This window comes from Eublepharis macularius, chromosome 10, assembly GCF_028583425.1.
Source record: "Eublepharis macularius isolate TG4126 chromosome 10, MPM_Emac_v1.0, whole genome shotgun sequence".
NCBI lineage: Eukaryota > Metazoa > Chordata > Lepidosauria > Squamata > Eublepharidae > Eublepharis > Eublepharis macularius.
In genome coordinates this window covers 61,519,311-61,540,211 of record NC_072799.1, presented here as the reverse complement: position 1 = coordinate 61,540,211, position 20,901 = coordinate 61,519,311, and the positions used below count along the sequence as shown (strand labels likewise).

The window sequence follows — 20,901 nt, the reverse complement described above, 5'->3', positions numbered from 1 at the left end:
GCAGTTTCTGAAGTTGAAAGTATACTGCATAGCTTGAAATTACAGCCCAACTTTCTTTAAAGCCCTTAAGGGAGTACTGAATGTTAAACAGAGTACAAGAGGCTGGTAGAAAACCAGAATTCACTGAAGGAAAACAGAAGTGCCAAGGAAGTGTTTACTGGAAGACAGCCAAGTTAGATTATATGTAGTAGGTCCATATCAACACAATACATTTTACTGACTCATATTTAATTCTGAAACTCTGCCCTTGACAATCTCTCCTTCCTATACACCTTCTATTTTTATTATATGCTAACTCATCAACTACATGCACCTTCTTATCCTTCTCAAAGCCATACTTTTTCCATGTGTCCTCTGCTTGGAACAGCTCCCATCTCACTACATGTCAAGCCAACTCTATCTCACTTTACAAATAACTCAATACAGGCTGAACAAGTTCCAGGCACCTGGTTGCCATGGAACCTAGAAATTTCATTGTGGTGATTAATATTTTTAGTAGCAACTCTCAGCAATTCTCAATGGAAGTACAAAGGATTGGATCCAGTCAGTGTCCACTCGTGAAAGAGGGGGAGACTACCAAAAAGGCTACGTGTGGGATAATGGGATCTGCATGGATGAAAGTCGTATGGGAAAGGGTGCTGTAAGACGGAGGGGAATTGTTCAAGACTGAGAGGAAAAGCTGCCTGGATCCAATCCAAAGCTTATCATTTCACATCAGAATATTTTTGTATGACATAAAAGGCATGTTCATGAAGTTCTTGTCATTGCCTGTTTACATGGAAGCTTATCATCATTCGGTGGTGTACATTTCTTTGCAGGCTTTGCAGGCTTTGCAGGAAGAGACTTCTGTCCTGGACCCATACCAGTCCAGTTTCCGTCCGGGGCATGGGACAGAGACAGTGCTGGTCGCCCTCACGGACGATCTCCGAAGACACCTGGATCAAGGCAGGTCAGCGCTGCTGATATTGCTAGATCTCTCAGCGGCTTTCGACATGGTCGACCATGAGTTGTTGGCCCACCGTCTCGCCGATGCAGGGATCTGAGGGACAGCCTTGCAGTGGCTTGTCTCTTTTCTCCACAGTCAGGGACAGAGGGTAGCGCTGGGGGAGAGGGTGTCCACGCGCCAGTCACTAGTATATGGTGTCCCGCAGGGGGCACTATTCTCCCTCCTGTTGTTCAGTCTTTATATGTGCCCCCTTGCCCAGCTGGTGCAGAGTTTCAAACTGGGTTGTCACCAGTATGCAGATGACACCCAGTTGTATCTGTTGATGGGTGGCTGACCTGGCTCTGCCCTGGATGCCCTTCTGAGAGCTTTGGAGGCCTTGCCTGGTTGTGTGAAGCAGAGCAGACTGAAGTCGAACCTTGTGAAGACGGAGGTTCCATCTCCCAGCCTTTGAGGGGGCCCCATTGGTGCCCGCCTCATCGGTTAAAAGTCTTGGTATGTTCTTGGACTCCTCCCTGTCTATGGAGACCAAAGTCGCATCTGTTGCCTGGACTGCTTTTTTCCATCTGCAGCAAGCCAGGCAACTTGCCCCCTATCTCTCAGCCCAGGACTTAACAACAGTGATCCATGCAACGGTCACCTCCAGGCTGGTCTACTGTAACTCACTCTACGCGGGGCTTCCCTTCGGTCTGATCTGGAAACTACAACGGGTCCAGAACTCTGCTGCTTGTGTCCTGATGGGTGTTCCAGACAGGACACATATTACACAGCAGCTTCACTGGCTCCCCGTGGAATTCCGGATCCATTTCAAGGTGTTGGTTTTAACCTTTAAAGCCCTAAACAGATTGGGATCAGCATACCTGAGCGACTGTCTCTCCCATTATGTGCCCCGGAAAGTGCTTCATTCAGCGGGTAAGAACTTACTGGTGATCCCAAGCCCTAGGGAGGCTTGTTTGGCCTTGACCAGGGCCAGGGCCTTTTCGGTCCTGGCCCCAACCTGGTGGAACTCTCTGTCTAAGGACACTTGGGCCCGCCAGGATCTTGTATCATTTTGGCGGGCCTGCAAGACAGAGATGTTCTACCAGGCTTTCGGTTGAGGCCAGCGTCAGGACCATCATTGAGCCTCACACCGGTCTTCAGTATTCGAGTACAGCTCATGTGTCTGTCTACCTCCTCTTTGTATGCTGGGGACAGGAATGTGTAGCCAACTATATCAAGTTTTTGTATATATATAATTTTAATTGCTGAATTTTATTGTAGAATTTGCTATGCAATTATATTTTATGACTGTTGTACCCCGTCCTGAGCCCACTTCTGGGGAGGGCGGGTTGAACACCGAATAAACTAAACTAAACTAAACTTAAATCAGTTGTTTTCTAAATTGGATCCAATATTCAAATAAATGGAACTTTTAAAAAGTGCTAAGAAGGAACCAGTAATGTCCAACTTGACAGCTTAGCCAAACGGTACAAGCTGAGACTGAGCTTTAGTTTCTTTTCTCAGCTTAATCAATAGCTCTAAACCCATCTCTCCTTTCCTGGGATGTAACACAGTGAACCAGTGTTATTCTAAGAGCGCATTTATACAAGTACAACATCTGAGCAGATATGATGGCATTTTTATTTGCTACTCACTGGCTGTGATACATGTATGCCAAGTAGTGATTGCTCATATTTATTTCAGGTTTTTCTTTCTTTCTTTCTTTCTTTCTTTCTTTCTTTCTTTCTTTCTTTCTTTCTTTCTTTCTCTCTCTCTCTCTCTCTCTCTCTCTCTCTCTCTCTCTCTCTCTCTCTCTCTCTCTCTCTCTCTCTCTCTCTCTCTCTCTCTCTCTCTCTCTCTCTCTCTTCTTAAATGCAGTCCTGAGCTGAGTTACACTCTTGGCTGCAATGGACTTAGAAAAGCTTAACAATCTGCTTAGTATTGCAGATTGTTAAATATATATATATATATAGTCTGTACTTAAGGGAAGTGAGAAGAGCTTTAAACAAAGATGCGAATTCTTGGTACAAGAGTAAATCAAAGGATTGCTTCTAACTGTATTCTGTACATTGGTACATGCCAGCTGACAATGATGAACATGCATTCAGGTTTCTATTTTTTTAAGAAAAATGCATGGAAGTGAGGGGCTGATAATATCCTACTGTCTCACCAAGAGAAGCAACAATTTAAACAAGTAATTCAAAACTTATGAAAAGTGCTTGAGTTGGATCCTATCTTCTTTCTGTTGGCAAAAGAGGGGCCCCTTTTGATCAACATACAAGTTGGGGATCATGGGATTCAAACAGAGCTTCAGTGATAAGCAGAATCAAGTGAAGTCAAGTCGAAAGGCTGGTAGCTTTCAAGCCCTTCTATTTTGTACTTAAGTACAAAATATCCTATAGGGCCTTAAAGGCAACAATGAACATGTGATGCTCACCTGGGGTAGTGTTGAAATCTAAGATGCGGTGATGTGACTGCAGTAAGTCTGGATTGCTTGAAGACAACGTTCCACTTACTGGTAGAGCAGGAGGAATGTGCTTGGTCTGCCTCAGCCCTACAATGCTGTCATCCTGAGACTGGCCAATTCCAATATCACTGTATATACAGAAGAAATGGGGATGAGTAGAAAGAAAGAAACACAATGGATTGGTTCGAGTATAGCTACCAACACAAAGCTTTAACTAAATCTATGTTCACAAGTAACAGCTGAATCAGTGTTACCATACTAAAACATGGATGACTTGTAAAGCTAAAAAAATGTATGCAGCCAGAAAATGCAGGAATATGTGTATGTCTATAATATCATTTTGTAGTTAGAATTTTTCAGGAAAGAAATGTTGATATATTTCTTCTATTTGTGCCATCTTTCCACAGAGATTCAGCTTGTTATTGAGTAATTGTACTAGGTTACTTTCCAAGTTACTGCACTGAGAATGTGAACAAAGTTCAAGATCTTATTTCAGGTATTTCCCAGTGTATTACAAGTTTATGGAATAACTGCTACTCAGTGTTTCCAGCACAAAGCCAAGAATCTCCAATCATTAGAATACTCAACAGAAAATCAGAGCTTTTGGTTTCTTTTGACCATTATTTATAGCACATAGATATGAGGGCCATTGCAACCTCCAGTATCTTTCTGCAGGTATCAGTTAGGTATAGCAATCTTATTTCTGACAAATGACTATATAATGTTACTGTGCATTGCACAAAAAGTATTATTTAAATAATTGCATTAAACATTATGAGAATTATAGGTGAAATCTGAGATAAGAAACTTGTACTATAAAGACTTTGCTAGCTTTTATTTTAAATCGCTCCATGATCAATAAGAAAAAGAGGTGCTAATACCCTCTACTCTCCCAAGTCTCTGTATTGTCTTTTTATGATTTATACAAAACCAACTGTTGGAATTCTCTCAGCATATGAAACTGTGATGCTAAACAATAATGTGCTGCTAAACTATCAGAATTTACTATACCTCTAAGGAAATAAAGAGACCAATTCTGCATACTATTGAAAACAAAAAACAGCACAGATAAATAATGATGGACAGTTGTAGAGATTTCTCTTGTAAGTATCTCAAGCACTTGGAAATCCCTAATGGGAGTTTTGTAATTTTTTATAGCAGTCTCTGCTGCACTGTACACTGAAGTGACGGTCTGTGTTTAAAACAAGGCAACCACTAGGACCTCTGAGATTTGAGGACATATATTGCAATTATACAACCATGAGGATCATGCTGCCCATACCACTATGCGCTGGTTCCGAGATCCGTGAATGGTGCTTTCCTGCAGGAATCAACAAGAGGTGAGAAGGAGTTGATGTACCCCTTGGAGGGCTTTTTCAGTGACTGCTCCATTATTGTGGAGCTTGCTTATTTATTTGTTTGTTTGTTTATTGGGCTTCTATCCTGCCCTCCTCGTGAGCCGGCTCAGGGCGGGCTACAGCAGTAAAACGTATAATTTACATTAAAATTCACAATAAAGCTCTCTGAGATTGGCACTATCCCGCTAAGTCTTTGAAAATGTAACAAAGATGTTTCTTTTCTGGAGAATTTTTTGAGTTGGACTATAGGGACAAAATATTTTTACCCATCCTTTTGATGCTACTTTTAATTGAAGTTTTTATTATTTTGATTACTGTACATTGCCTTGAACATTTCCATGGAGAGGAGGTTAATTAAATTTTCTAATATTATAATAATTCTAGAAGGACTGTAACTATCTTTTCTTCTCTTACTTATCTAAAGAATCTCTGCAAAAACCCCCCAGCAAAATACATAGAGTGGAAAAATGAGAAATGTAGTATGAAATCATAGATCAATCATAAAAAACCAAGACAAAAGTGTTTCTATGTGATCTATATGGTTAACAATACCAAATGGAGGGACATATGCAAGTCGGCTGAGTAATAAGAGTGTCTTAAAAGGCAATAAGTAAAGCTGTGATGGATAAAAGCTGTATTGTGCCCTAATAACAATTTCTACAGAGCAACCAATGATTATCAGTGATTAAAAATACACAACACAGTGTGTGACACAATTAACTGGCTGCAATTTTTGAAGTAAACCTAAAAGTGTTTTTACTAGCAGACACAAATATGCAGGGTGATTTTAGGTGTCACCCAAGGTCCCCCCACCCTTTAATGCCTGTTTCAGTCCTTTGCTTATGATGCCCTATAGCAAGAGCTGCAAGCAACCTTTAAATGTCATAGTACAGTAAGAGTGACTAGCGTGTTTCCAATCCCTTCTAGCTGGTTTGGCATAGCACCGTGAGAGCCAGAAGGGAGTATATCACAGGTTTGTTCTGTTGTGCATGCCCCAGCCCAGGATATTTGCTTTCGTTTGCTCTTCCTGTGTGAAGAGACTGCCAAGTATGCCTTAACAGTCACTTCCAATTGCTTTGATGTGGCTGCAGGTATGTATGTGTATATACCTGTAGCTATATACGAAAAGTCTTTTGGAGACAAAAGTGGTGATGCATTCATCCTAATGTGCTGTTCTTTAACTAGATCTGCAACAGAGGCACTATGACAGAATTTCCAAGGTGCCATCACAATCGGTTCACTATGCTCTAGCATTTTAAGATTCAGACTACTTTGTTGCTTTATGTTTATTTTTCTTCATGTTGTTCAGAGTACTAGTGTGCAAACAGACTGAGTTCCAACACACTAACTTGTACCAATGATTCTCAACTGGACTGTTCCCCTGAAGAAATCCAGAAGTAGGCACCAAGGTTTCTTACAGCTACTCAATCCCCGACTGGTACAATGAAGAATGTGTGCTTTCCAATTTGGGTTTCTTATCACTGTTATAATTTAATGTGTCATTACACTATTTTTGGAAATGATTTGTTCTATGTTTGGGTCATTAACTGTTGTTAGAGGGCTCTGTTTCTCTCAGCAGCCCACTTCCATTTCATGACACAAATTAGTGATGTTAATTGTAACAGATCGTCAGTTTTTGTTCTGTTTCATTTATACCACTTGGGATTTTCATTGTTTATTTATTTAAAACATTTATTAGCTACCTCAAGACAGCTTACAACGTAAATAAAACAATAAACATTAAAACACATAAACCCACAATTTAAAATCAGAATAAAATTAACTAATTCAATGCTGTCCAGGATAACAATATGTACAGCTACCTCCTAAAGATCAAGAGTGAGGGGACCAGGCGCACCACCTAGGAGAAACTGTTACGTAACCATGAGGTTTCTACCAAAAAGTCCCTCTCTTGTGTACCCATTGAATGAGTTACTTTGATTGATGGGGCAGTCAGGAGGGTAACTCCTGGGCAGAAATGTATGGGAGAAGAAAGTCCTTCAGATACCTTGGTCCCAAGCCATGTAGGGATTTAATGGATAGAACCAACATCTTGATTTGGGCTTGGAAGCAGATCAGCAGCCAGAGTACTTGCTGTAATATTGGGGTTACAACTTCCCAGTAGCTGGCCACTATCAGTCTAGCTGCATCACTCTGCACTAGCTGTATCTTCTGAACACTCTTCAAGTGTAGCCTCCAAGGAGTGCAGCCTAGAAGTCACTAAGACATGGATCACTGGGGCTAGGTCTGAGTGAACCAGGGATGGGCACAGCTGACAGATCAGCTGAAGCTAGGCAAAAGCACTCTGAACCTCAGCAGCCACTTGGCTTGCTAAGATGACTGCTGTGTCGAGCAGCACGTCCAAGCTGCAAACTTGGCTTTTCAAGGGGAATGTAAACCCCCATCCAAGACAGGAAAGATTTAAAGTCCCTGGTCAGCTTTTCTACTAACCCAGGGAACCTCTTTCTTGTCAGGAGGATTAAGCGTAAAGTGTTGCATTCGGATTCTGCTGCTTTCATAGGGATTCTTGAGCTCTCCTCCCTCCTCCCCAAGTTTATTCTTGTGTTTTTTGTTTATGTTCAGCTGTCAAAGCTGACAAAAGCATTAGTCACCTATCTAAGCTAATGTATCATGTATGAGTCTGAGAGGAAAAACACACTACAGTGCTATACCACTACACTCACTTGTAAGGTTTCTGAGGCAGGATACTGATGCGAGTTTTGTCGAGTATCTTCTTTAGCTTGTTTCGTCCTCCAACAGTGTTGGCTTTGCTTTTCTTGGTTACCTTTTCCAATCCTATCACCTGTTCCACATCAACTGCAAGATCTGGGATGGAATAACGGCTTGCTTTTTTAATATCACCAATTTTAGGAAGATGAGGAGCACCATTTCTTTTCTCCTCAGATAGCCTTGTTAGGAGTTCCTTGAATACTGCAGAACAAAGCAAAGGATGGAAAGCATATAGCCATATAAACTCAAAAGACATGCATTTTGGATAAGCTATGGAGCAAAATGGATTGTTTTTAAAAGATGAAAAGAAATTCATCATCCAATATAAAACACTTTTTGCCTCATATATCTTATTCTTAAGTACTGAACTAAGTCCTCGTGACATATTCTTAGGTATCTTAAACAGACATGCAGATAGCCATGTTGTCATCACACTACGGCTGTTGTTTTTGACATTTATCTGTATCTGATACAGAGGAGATTTTGGAAATCTTTATGCCATTCAACATTTGTTTGTTTGTTTGTTTGTTTTCACCCTGCCTTCCTTCTGCAAAGCAGGACCTAAGCCTGGTTCCAGTAAAAAAAAACAACACTTAAAACGACTCTACCATATAATAAACAGCACCCAAAATGTCATGTAACATGGACTGTGGAAGAGTACTTCAGAGCTGTAGGCACAGAGGAGGGCAGGGCTGAGCAGCAGGTTTCCCTCAGCCCTGACTGGAACACTCTTTCCCCCTTGGCAACAGCAGTCTCCTGTAGATAAATATTCTTAAAGTGCTGCATATCAACTAGGTTGACCGCTGGTCACCATACACCTTCAAACTGGAATCAGAAATCCACCAAAGTGTACTTTCCAGTTCATGTGGGAGATTTACTGTGGATAATGGTTACCACAGGGCTAAGCTAGACGTAACACTAAGCGATTCCTGATCAGATTCTCCCAGAGTTTGTTAAATAATTATTTTATTTTTTGTGGAAATAGCAGCCACACAACACTGCAGACAGCACCCTGGGGGTGAAATCATGTAACCCTTCTGCCCTTATATGATCCCACTAAATAGAACCACCAGTACTCCCTGGAAACCATCCCTGGAAGGGTGAAAATGACTGACATTAAATATATCAGTGTGAGGAGGGGCTGGTTTCAACCAGTGAAGCTGCGCAAGGCATACTAAAAAATTCCTCTTTGTAGACAACTCCTCTGATCAGAGGCCCTGTGTAGCTATTATTTCCATTTTCAAAATGCTTGGAAGATCTCTTAGACTCATATCTAGCTGAGCCCTACTCAGCTGGCACAGATAACTCATCTATTTGTAGACTGAGAAACATCAGAAGGGAATCTGAAGAAAGAAGCAAACTCGTTTCAAAAAGTCAAATCATGTCTTGGCCATAATGTCTGAGCAAGCGATGGAGAATATTCGCATTTCAAGCATTCATTCCTGCTACCACCACTTTATCTCACCAGCCTCTTCTATGCCTATACAATGGAGCATTGGTTGCATCTCATGCTAAATGGTCATGACTCAACTAGTTATGTTAAACTAGAATTAAATGGAACTAGAGAACAAATAAAGAACAATTATTGCAGAAGAAGCAGATGGCCAGAATGAAATGGAAAGAGTTGAATCTTGTATAGTTAATAAAGAGTCTTGGGGAACTTTGAAGGCCAGCCCATTTACTATAGAAAAAGTCTATTTCATTAGTTGCATCAGGTCTATGAAAACTGATGGGATGGTCTTTCAGGTCTTGCAAGTTAGTTCATAAAATGAAATAGTTTACAGAAATGTTTGAGTCTCTATGCTCACACTGTGCTGATCATTTGTGGCCTAAAATGAACTCAATTATATCAAAACTAGGGTTTCCTGCTTCCTGGAGGAGGGAATTCTTAATGTTACAGATGATCAGCTGACTATTCAAGGGCCTGTTTTAAGGTGCCACAAGACATCATTGTACAGCAAGGTTACCCTTCAAGCATTTAATGAGTAAAGGAGTTACACAAGATGTTTAAGGACATCTTTAAGTATATGATTTGAAATGAGAAATGGTAGTATGTTTCCTCTTACTAAGTCAAACTTTATAATACTGTACTAGGACAAAGGACATATACTCGGGGGTGCGTTCATTGTGGAACAGTCTCCTGGAAGAGGGGGGAGGGGGGCTTCTGAGTTTTTTGGGTGAGACTGTAAATGAAATTACAATCCCGCTTTGTCAGGAGAAAGTTGGGTTTACTAATATTTTAAATAAATAAGAGCACAGCTGCAAGCTACTAAGGTCTATAAGAATGAGCTTTCACCAACAAGTTTAATGTCTTTCTACATCTAGCATTTACTACTTGCTTAAAATAATTCCATTTTGCATAGAGCAAATGTGCCTTGGTTGTATTTACTATGTAAATATGTGTCCTTACATAATTATTTTATATAGGAAGTCAGTTTTCATCATCATAACAGTTCATTGTGGCCTTAATCTATAAAAATCTGCAGAACAGATCATTTGCATTTTAAATTAATTAATCATGAAGAATTTTTATTACTTTGCAAGGATTCATCTTCAACTGAACCAGTTCAATGCTCCATTTAACTTAGTATAGTCATACTTGGCTCTCCAGGGCTTCATAATGGATAGCATTTTCTCAGAACTACCTCCTCAATGTGGGTACTAAACCCGTGACATCACACATAAATAGTTTAATAAAAGAGAGCTTAAAGAGCAAATACTTCTTTTACATACTTTACAAAGTTGATTTGTTAACTCTCCCAAAGGAGTTCATGATGGATAGAAATAAATCTAACTTCGAGGAACAACCAACCAAATTAATCAACAGGAGTATTTAGTGCTGAAAGTAGAGATGGGCACGAAATGGGGAAAAAATGAAACAAGCGTTTCGTGTTCCGTTGCATTCCACGAATCATGAACTTTCACGAAATTGTCCTGTTTCGTGAAACAATTCATTAGTTTCGTGATTCGTTAGAACCCAGGCACTTCAATGGCCCCTTTCATACCCAGAGATGCCAAGCTCACAGGGAGACTTCAGCAGGCTCTCTTCCACCCACCCTCACCTAACAAGCCAGCAAGAACAAATGCTCTAAATAAGAATATAAGCAAAGAAAATTAAAGGAAAAAAAGGTAGGCCTCAGTCAAGCTAGGCCCCAGAGCCAGGCAATGCCCTGAGACTGGGATTGGGTGGAGTGGAGGAAAGAAGGCACCCTCACTCAATGACCTTTCCAGCAAGGTCAAGAGCTGAAAATAAGAAAGAGGCTTTTCAGTCTCTTTTAAAGCAGCAGCAAAACCAGCCAAAAGCTCCCAATTCCACTCTCTCACTCCAAATCCCAGCAACAGGTCCTCCTTCTCCCTCTGTCTACTAGAACAGAAAAGCACGAGGCAGAGAGCTGTGCCTTATATAAGAAATGCTCACATAGAGCAGAACAGGAGCTCTCTGGTTGGCAAACAGTCCAGCCCAACAGGGTTTGGAGGGATGAGATTGGTGTTCCCATGGCTACAGAAGGCCCATCTCCTCAGTTGCCTAGGGGAGAGCTGCCTATCAAGGTTATGTGGGCTAAGGTTGGGGTTTCCAATGGCAACAAAAGGTCTGCAGACATTCCGGGCCTATGTTGACTAGGGAATCAACAGATCAGTACCAGCCTGTATGGCATCAAGAATCATTCACAAATTGAACGAATCAGCCCCCCAAAATCATGAATTTCGTGAAAACTGGTGTTTTGCAAAACACAAACTGGCCCAATTCGCCACGAAATTTGATTCGTATTTCGATTCATGTCCATGTCTAGTTGAAAGACGATAAATGACTGGGTTGGCAAAAATCAAATATGAGTTTCAAGCATATTTCATTACCAGTTTTTACATGGATCCTTTATCACATCCAGAAAGCACCACTACCAAAGACGGGAAAGTAAAATATGAAAGCAATCCTAAGGAGGTCTACTCAGAATCCTACCTTGGTCTATTTAGACAGGTTTATTCCCAGGATTGTATTGTATATTGACAAGAGCCAGTAAAACTATTTTTGTGATAAAGAATGTCTGTTGCGAATATTTAAGCAAATTCCTTCAACTTCTTGTTCTGATCATTTTATATTTGTCTTTTATTGTAAAATATTAACAGCATGTTTGTGCATTTTTCCTTATGGCATGGAAAGATTAAAATAGCATCTATTAGAAATATCACACTTCCCACTCTCCAGGAATGCTTTCCACATTGATTTGTCTGAATTTTATAGAGGTGTATTACTGGATACAGCCACCATTAGGATGCAACAGTAGATAGTCATATTGGGATGTAGTTTTGCCCTGCATAAAACTGAAAGCATACTCAACAACAAGCCCAACACTCCCCAATGACTAAGCATTTCAGAACAAGATTAATTATGATGACCAAGCTACCTTTTAGGCAGCCTTTTGTTCACTTTCACTAGCCTTCTACAGATGGAATCGAAGACAAACTTATAAACAGCCCATATGTCTAACTGTGAAAACATATGCACAGTTAACACCAATATAAGCCCTACTGAAATCAATAGGCTTTGAATCGAGTAACTCTGCATAGGATTGCACTGTAAAAAAAGAGTTTGAAAGCCACTGTATTAGAATAAAAATCAAACTGAAAGCATGCCTTAAAACTTACCAAATAAATTGGTTTTCACAGTGATAGATAAATGTGTATTATTTCGAAGAATTTCCATGGCTTTTGACAGTTGAATGTTTTCAAAGTTTTGGCCATTCACTTCCAATATCTAGAAAGGGGGTGGGGGTGGGGATTTAAACATGAGTAATTCATAATGACTCAGAGTCCAAGACAAAATGACATTATTTCTTTTCCTATACTTTTCAGAACAGTCATTGACATTTCAAGAACATGCTGCCAAAATATAAACGGCATACCTGATCACCACGTTTCAAGCCTGCTTCAGTGGCTTTGCTACCTGAATCTACACTGTCAACAAAGATTCCAAACCCCTTTTCTGATCCTCCCAACAAGATGAAAGGCAAAGGGGCTTCCCGAGATGGCTTTGTTAACGTTATCAATCTTCGTTTAGCTTTAGCAGCACATGCAATATTTAACAGCCTCAGATGTCCACCCATTTTCTGCAGAAGAAAATAAAAACCATAGCCATTAGGGATGTGGGCAAATTCACCCCAATGCAGCATCACATATCTCCTTTCTTGTATGTAATTCCTACCTCTCTTTCCAAGTTGTTCTCGAATTCTTCCAGAAAACGAGTCATTGCAGGATCTCCCTCAAAATCATTGAAGTGATTGTTCACCCACAACAATACTACCCGTGTTACCTGAAGGAAGCAATATAAAATTATGCGTCATACATTTTAACAGTTATTTTCAACCAATTTATATTTTAGCTTTGAACAAATTGATCATGTGTTGATGATTAAAAAAATAGGATCTGAAGTTTGGAAATGGCAGCTTCTTGGGGGGAAAATTGTATTTTTCTTCTCTAGCTGCATCAGAACTTTGCACTTTATTCATTATTTAAAATTTCTTAACATCCTATTTCACAATCGTTTGCAATGCAATCGACTACCAACTTCAAAGAACCACCAGACCTTTTTAAGAGTGAAGAAAATGACTTCTAGTAATAGTAGGGAAATTAGCTCTGCTAAAAATTCGTGATTTTAAAATTCTTTTTTAAATTTCAGTTTATTGGGAGCTTTTCTTTTTATAAGTACCTATGCAAGGAGAAGGGATGGTGGGATGCTGTATGATTACAAATTTAGATTGCTATGGAAAGCAAAAAGGAAGCATATGGTGCAGAACTGGGAGGAGGGGGAAAACAGGAATGAACCATTTTAAAAAAGCAATAAATCTCAATCAACAAGCAGATCAACAAATTTAGACCAAGAGCTGGTAACTTCATTGTTGCTTCTTGTACAACTCATTTCACGGCAAGGTCCAACGTTGCTTTAGTCCACTTCTTTTATTCTAAAGTTCATTCACACTTTTGAAATTTATTTTTTTTACGACCAGTCTTTTTTTCCTTTTATATAATTTAGAATATCAAGTAAATAGCCCTGACACCAATAGCCCAGGCAAGCCCAATCTTGTCAAATCTCAGAAGCTAAGCAGAGTTGGCCTTTGTTAGTAATTGGATGGAAGACCTCCAATGAAGACCAGGGTTGCAGAGGCAGGTAATGGCAAATCACCTCTGTTAGTCTCTTGCCATGAAAACCTCAGCAAGGGTTACCAATCTATGACTTGATGGCACTCTCTGCCACCACCAAATAAATAATATTCTAGTTATAATAAATGCCAATCTAGCAAAGAGCGCACCAACATGGCAAGCACAATCTAAACTGGGAATATCTTTTATTCTTTAAAAAAAGGACTGTAGGCCATGTCAGATTTGCACATCTTCAGAAGGGAAATTGACTCCTGCTATGTCATAAAACTGACTCTAACACTAGCCACTATTCATTAAGAATGCTTTACATAGATTTTAATAAACAAATCTACCATTTCTAGGCATTTCCAAAGTGCCAATTGGTTTACTGCAGTAATTTCTAAGAATGATCTGAGTTTAAAGAATCCACAAATAGACTCTGCCACGAAGAGAACTTTTTATAGTGCATTCTGTTAGACTCAGAACTTTGAAGAAAGATCCCTGTTCTGCTGGAAGTAATGGCATGAATTCACAGAGCTGCCACTAACTGAAGCTTCTTAAGTCAGCATATTCCAACAAGATAGAAAACAGTATACTGAAAATGTATCATAATTTTTTAAGCTACAACAAAGAAAAATGAGAATAGAATGCAAACAAATTTTCCAAAGCTATTTAATAATTTGCTTTGTACTAACTGCTAAAAAAGAAAAAGATCCTGCACCAAGTAAATCATCAAATTGGTTACTGTTTGTATACATGATGCAAGTTAACCATTGGTTTGCTTATTGTGTATGACTGATTTTGATACAGGCAGCAAGGGGAAGACAGAACAATGAGCTATGCGAACACGGGTTTCTGCTCCCCAACCAATGCAAACCCCACTGTGACCCTGTAAACGTGAATCTTTCACACCAGGCTTTAGGAACACACGTGCAAGCCTGTCTTCAGGGCCTCAAAGTTCCCAGGGGAACCAAATTCCGTACTAGTTCAGCATTATGGAACCCTGAAGTGTCCTGTGCACAGATTTTAATTCAAGGTTTACACTAATAAGGGGTTAGGTGCTACTTTGCTGGTCTACCAGCATATTGGTCATAACATTGACATCAAACATTAGTCCCTGTCCATTTTTCCCTCTCACAGAAACCCACCCACACTTTTCCTCCACACTGCCTCAACTCCCTGGGAGCAGAATTTCAGGGGGCTGTACAGGCTGCAGTAGGAATGGGGACAGCGAAGTCTCACTTCACAGGCTTCTCTAAACCAGCGGTACACTAAATATTTAGCAACAGAATATGTACAGTATCCTCAACATACTTTAAATTGAAAAATATTAGGTATATGAGGCCACAAGGAAACAAACTCTTGGGGAAATATTGTGTGGGGCAGTAGATAAATGCCCTTCACCCCAGAACGTGCAGCGTGCAGAAACAAGGGGGGCAAGGGATGAGCCACAAAGCATCAGGCACAGTGCACTTCAGTGTTTACAGATGCAGTTGGCTCCCGCTGAACATGAACAACAGGTTTAGCATCTCAACAGCACACTGGAATTTCACACCTAAAGGGAACGAGACATAATAATTTCTTCCTCTTGGAAAAGGAAGAACATAATAGTCCCAAGGAAGGTGGTGGGATGGACTCTTGAAAGGGAGATTATACATTTCCATGGCACAGGAAAGAAGCCCCCTTGTATCTTGCTCTTCTCTCCGGATGGCCACAAGCTATGAAAGACGCTGCAAATAACAGACGGCAACAACTATCAAACTACTCCACAGTTTTAAAATTCACTTTCAATTTTGGATGAGACTGGTGAATACTTGTTTTATATATAGTGAGACAGACACAAACATGACCACAATATAAACTTAATTATTTACATGCCTACACAGAAGTGTTTCCAAACAGAAAAAATATAACATTTGTCCTCAGAAGAGACCAACTACTAGCTTTTTGGCTAAGTAAAGTAATCATAATGGTTTGTAATGTCATTTAGGCATTAATTAAAATGCAACCTTATCCCTGAGGCTAGGATCATTGAACCACTCCAACAACTTCTTTCCCACTTCCATTGGGCTGGAAAGAAAGGTCCTGTAGGTCAGCAGGAAATCCTCTATAAATGTTGGATCCACCACTGAATGCTCTTCCACCAAATGCATCGTTAACCTTTCTGGTGTTCCCTGCAACATGCAAATGTTCAAACATTAATACACATCAATGCATTTCAACTATCTTGTTTCATTAGACTGACATGGGACTTATGGAAGGGCATTTACAATCACATTTAATACACTGACAGTGAAATCCTTAGCAGAGTTACTCCAGTCTAAGCCCACTGAAACTATGAATAGAAAACTCAAGAATAATCCTTGATCAGCAGCGTGAGCAAACATTCTTTGTTTCTCTCTCACACAATTACTGTTTTAATTCTGAAAAAACAGAATAAATAATATATATCTAAATCTAAAACAGAAACAGCATTGGATTCAGAGATCCATCAGGACATTCTTACCATGTTTCCCTCCACCCAGCTCATCTGACCTCAGGAAATTTGATTACCAAGTTTGTTAGGACCTATGCATACTAAGTTGGGTAGCTGCAACACAGAGGGGGAGAAGGGAAGGAATTGCCCTTCCATCCTGACTCTTTCGACAGTGGAGCTCTGCTGATGAACGGAGGGCGAGAGGGAGATGTCACCCTTTTCTCCTCCTATCGATTAGTCCCTGCGGGTCCAGTGATTCTGAGAAAAGGACTGCTGTGGTGGAGGGGGGAGTGTGGCAAAGATCTGTGATCCTCTCACCCATGGACTGCAGAATTAAACCTACTTTTTAAAAAAGAGCATATAGAATTGCCATTAAAAATGTACCTTGATAACAATGTGACCCTTCCTTGTTCCAGTGCGATCCAATTCCCTATGCTCTTTTACCATGACAATCTCTCCTTCCTCTTCAACCTTCTGCATGTTTTTTTCCACCTGATTGAGGATGCGACAATAGTCTTGCTGGGCTATGCACACAAACTAGGGAAAAAATATCCAAGTTGCATGAAAAGGCAATGGTTTTCAAACTTACATTAAAAAAATAAATAAATCTGTTTTCCAGCCTTTGTGATTTTCGGGGATATGTTAATGTTGATTTGTTGCCCGTTATAGCTGTACTATTGTCAATCCCAAGCATAACAGAAGCCAAGAAGTCAGACCTTTAATCCTCAATATCCAAAGATTGACTTTAAAATCATTAAAATAACTGGAGTTACTTTTCTGTGCATGTGAGGTACATAATATATATGTTTTATAATTATTTTTCAGCCACTTTATTTTGCTTCTAATTAACCAAACTCAATTAGACAACCAGACTCTTACATGATTTTCTGAGTTCATATTTATAGGACATAATACAAGCAAGCAGTTCCAAAACCCAATTGAGATTTCATGTTCTACCTGACAGTCATCCACTTTGGTTCTCATTATGCCTTTCATGTATTCCTTGTCCATGGTAGGAGAAACACCAAAACTGTTTCCCATGCATAATATTTCTGTTCTTCCATCAGGATATGTTACTTCCACAGAACCATTTAAAATAACAGACCAGGAGTCCAGCTAAAAGTAAACACAGTGTATGCTAAGCATGTTAATAAGAACAAGGCAAAGTCACTTAACCTTTTCATATATTATATAAGTTTCCTTTTAATGAGTGACAATGGTGGGGAAAAAGCTCACATTTGCAACTGAAGCTCATATATACAGTAAAAGCATGGTTAACCAATATACTGGCTGAGCAGCTCATGCGGGCATCAGCCAGCTCACTGTGCTGTAGATGGGCAAAAGCCTTGTTAACTAACAAATGTGATTAACAGGCAAACCCTTTTACCCTGTGGATGCCAGTTAACAGCATTGTTAGTTTCATTGGGATTTTCAGGTGTACATGAGTATTGTATAACACTTCTTCACAAGGTCCTAGATGCATTGCCAACAAACTTTATACATCCACAGAGCATACCGAAGGAACAGAAGTTCTGTATTGATTTCAATGAAAAGGACAGGGAGATGTTAAAGAAGGACTTTCTACAACTTTAGTCTGCAGAACAACAAAAATAGAGTGAAGAATCCTACTGCTTTGATGGCACCTTCACTCTGATCTAATTTTTGTGTATAATATTCAGAGATGATGCATCCCTATTTGAATAAAGAAAGCCAGCTTTGTAAATGCAACATTCTTACAGAAATTTCAACATTGTAGGCAAAGCATATTTGACCTCAGTATACTGCTCAGCCAGTTATTTTTAAGCATTATTTTCCTGATCAATGTTACTTCTGGGCACCAGAAAGAAATGTTGTATCTTTTCAGGAGTACCATCTACTTACCTCTTCCCCATCATTTAGAACAATGGTCCCTGCCCTTTCTACTACTGCGAACACCATCACAGCACAGAGTTCTCTTCTCACTGACATTGTCATATTGGCAAAAGCTGGCAACTGATGCATGAATTCCAAGAGTTGTTCTAGAAGGGAACAAATCCATCACAATATATATGTAAAATCAACATCTTCACAATGAACGTTCGGAAACAACTCTTGAGATCTTTAACATAGGGGTTTGCAGTGATGCTTGTTTTATTCTGGATGATGGATTGCACATTTTAAAAAGCCTGGACAGGCTGTACACACACAGTTGCAGGACTGTTAAGGGTTAATCCCTCACAGACTCAAGAGAGTGTTGAGTGACAGGCTACTCCAAGGGATCTGATTGAACAGCATGAGCTGGAAAGAGGAGGATCTATTTTCAGTCCTAGCAGAGAGGAATGGAGTGTGAAGGATTGGGAGACAGAGTCCTAATGGAAAGCAATTTTAACACCAACAGGGTAACTGGGGAAAGTTGGCAAGGAGGTTTGGGAAGTAGGTGCAGACACCCAAATGGGCCAAGGAAAGGAAATTTCCCTACCCAGTCAAACAGGGAGGTAGCTCTGGAGAGTGAAGAGATGCCTGGTCAGGTGCATTGGAAATTGCCTGTAGAGACCTTCAGACTGAGTTAACGACTGAAGGAAAGCAGTGGTGTGTGAAGAGAAGGGGAAAAGTAGGTACCACCATTGCTAACTCCATAAGAGAAAGAGAATACTAAAAGAGAATATACTAGAGTGCTTGGGGAAAAACAAGGGAACCAAAGCCTCAAAACATAAGCCTTTAAGTATCTGTGAAGACCATAAATCTTTTCTGCTGCTGTCAAAGGATGAGGGAACATCATAACTGGCAATTCCAGTGCAGAAAGGGTGGGAGTTTCACCAATTGTGCCTTCCAATGCAGACCTGGACTCTGTGCCCAGCATCGTTCCTGGAGAGCCTCTGAATCCCAGGGGCAGAGCTTAAGGGGATATGGGGGTGGCAGCAGGGGGGTGGTGGTAGGAAAGATGCAATTCACAAGAGGAGCTTGGCTTATGGCTCACTGGACATCACCCATTATTCTAGCATGTAAACGTATTTCAATTTTCTTTTAGTCTTAAGGAGCAGTAAACCATACTCTGGATAGTAAATACCATATACAAATATGACTAAAACATGTATATATATATATATAAATGTACAAGAACCTTCCCATTAGCTGAAATACTGTGGAGGTTCTAATTTTCTCATTCCAAAAGACCATTAGGACATTTCAAGTTGCAGTAACATTTTAAAAGACTATTTGAAATAAAGTGAATAAACAAGTACAGGGAGTGCAGCTAGTAAGCATTATGAGAATATTTAAATATCCGATCTCTTTAGGAGATTAAGTTGAGAAGGCTCCACCACACAGCCTCCTCTAGCACCCCCCCCCAACATCTGGAATAATCTCATTTTTAAAATTTGCCTTAATTGTACTTATTGTTCTTTTCTAGTGGCTCTAAGATGTGCTTCCTCTGATACATTTTTAGAAGGATTTAATGTTTTAGAGATGTTCTGAAGGATTTAATGTTTTAGAGATGTTATGTTTTTACTGGGTATCATTTCATGCTTCTCATAATTCTGGTATGTGTAGCAGGATCCAAATTTGAAGTACTATTTATAAACAAAATTAAGAAGGGACTAGTTAGAATTATCAAAAATCACTTGCTAATTCAACTTGCACTGTCTGCTAAGCTTATTGATAAAAATAAGCTTTTCTTACTTTGTGATTGTACAATCTCCTGCACTGTTGGTTTCAGAGCTGCCCTTTTGTCAAGAACAACTGTATCAAAAATTCCAGAGGAAAACGATGGCTGAATTTTAAAAGCCATGCACTATTTGAAATTAGATGCCTTCCTAGTGATAATCGCAGATGGACAGCTGTGTAGGCTGTAGCAGCAAAATAAAGGACTCAAATAAACAAATAATAATTGTTATTCTTTAAGGGGCCACAGGATCCCTGGAATCCATATGCATATACATGGAAAGCAGCGATGATATACTATCTGACCAAGTAATGCAAAGTCATCTAACCTTGAAGCAACTATTTTAAAATGTTTTGGATGTTGCTATGGACCAACATGGCCTCCTACTTTTTTGTCTGAAACAAGCAGTTTTTTAAAAATATGTTCTTATTCCTATAGGAATGGATTACTACAATTTCATTTTAGATCTATACAATTTATCCTTAGATTTTTGCTGCATTCCTATACTTCCAGGTATTAATTCAAGAGTTTCCTTTCAGTTTAGTTTAACTATTTCACTTAGTTAAGTTTTAGAAAAGAAAATGTGCATTGGCAAAACCCTGAATCCCACTAAAGGCACCGTATAGTAATCTTCCTTCCTGACTTCCATGGTGCTTACCAATATCATCATCTGTTCTGTCTATTGGGTCTTTTTCCAGGCAATCTCTAACAATATCCCTGCTCATCAGAGGGTCAGATGCCCTTTCAATATCCTCTTCATCATCGTCATCCTCAGAATCCACTGCTGTCTCTGGTAATCCACTCAAGTCCATGTCACCAGCTTCACTTTCTGTGGCCTGAAAAGTATGAGTCATGATGAGAATAAAGAAGGGACTTCCCATGCTAGCTACAACTACCTACAATATGTAAATAAAAGTTAATTTAATATTCATTCTATTGAAGATCATTGATATCAACTTCTCTTACTTTCAATTTCATTGTGTGTTTACCAAACTAAGGAGAGAAATATGCAAGAGGAAAGCACTGGAGTTTGAATAAAGTCACCATAACTTACATATGTTTTTACACTGGAAGGAAAATCAAAAGGATTCATTGTGATTCCTAGAAAAGTTATTAGCTCAGTATTTAATCCCAGCCAAGTTAATTTTAATGTGATTGCAATTATTCTATTTA

The 20,901-nt window shown here is 39.6% G+C and overlaps 1 protein-coding gene across 4 annotated transcripts in view; it reads right to left on the bottom strand.

Annotated features, from left to right (window-relative positions):
- The window catches only part of RAPGEF2 (Rap guanine nucleotide exchange factor 2), a 244,697-nt gene that overhangs the window by 22,705 nt on the left and 201,091 nt on the right, over positions 1–20,901 (bottom strand). For all 4 annotated transcript variants that reach the window (XM_054989494.1, XM_054989497.1, XM_054989495.1 and 1 more), the window contains 10 exons: positions 20,387–20,564; positions 17,970–18,106; positions 17,046–17,204; positions 16,473–16,625; positions 15,622–15,786; positions 12,678–12,785; positions 12,379–12,582; positions 12,122–12,230; positions 7,432–7,678; positions 3,360–3,517 (listed from right to left, as the gene is read on the bottom strand). In XM_054989494.1, the coding sequence (XP_054845469.1) occupies positions 3,360–3,517; positions 7,432–7,678; positions 12,122–12,230; positions 12,379–12,582; positions 12,678–12,785; positions 15,622–15,786; positions 16,473–16,625; positions 17,046–17,204; positions 17,970–18,106; positions 20,387–20,564 (1,618 nt within the window). The remainder of the gene's footprint in view (positions 1–3,359; positions 3,518–7,431; positions 7,679–12,121; positions 12,231–12,378; positions 12,583–12,677; positions 12,786–15,621; positions 15,787–16,472; positions 16,626–17,045; positions 17,205–17,969; positions 18,107–20,386; positions 20,565–20,901) is intronic.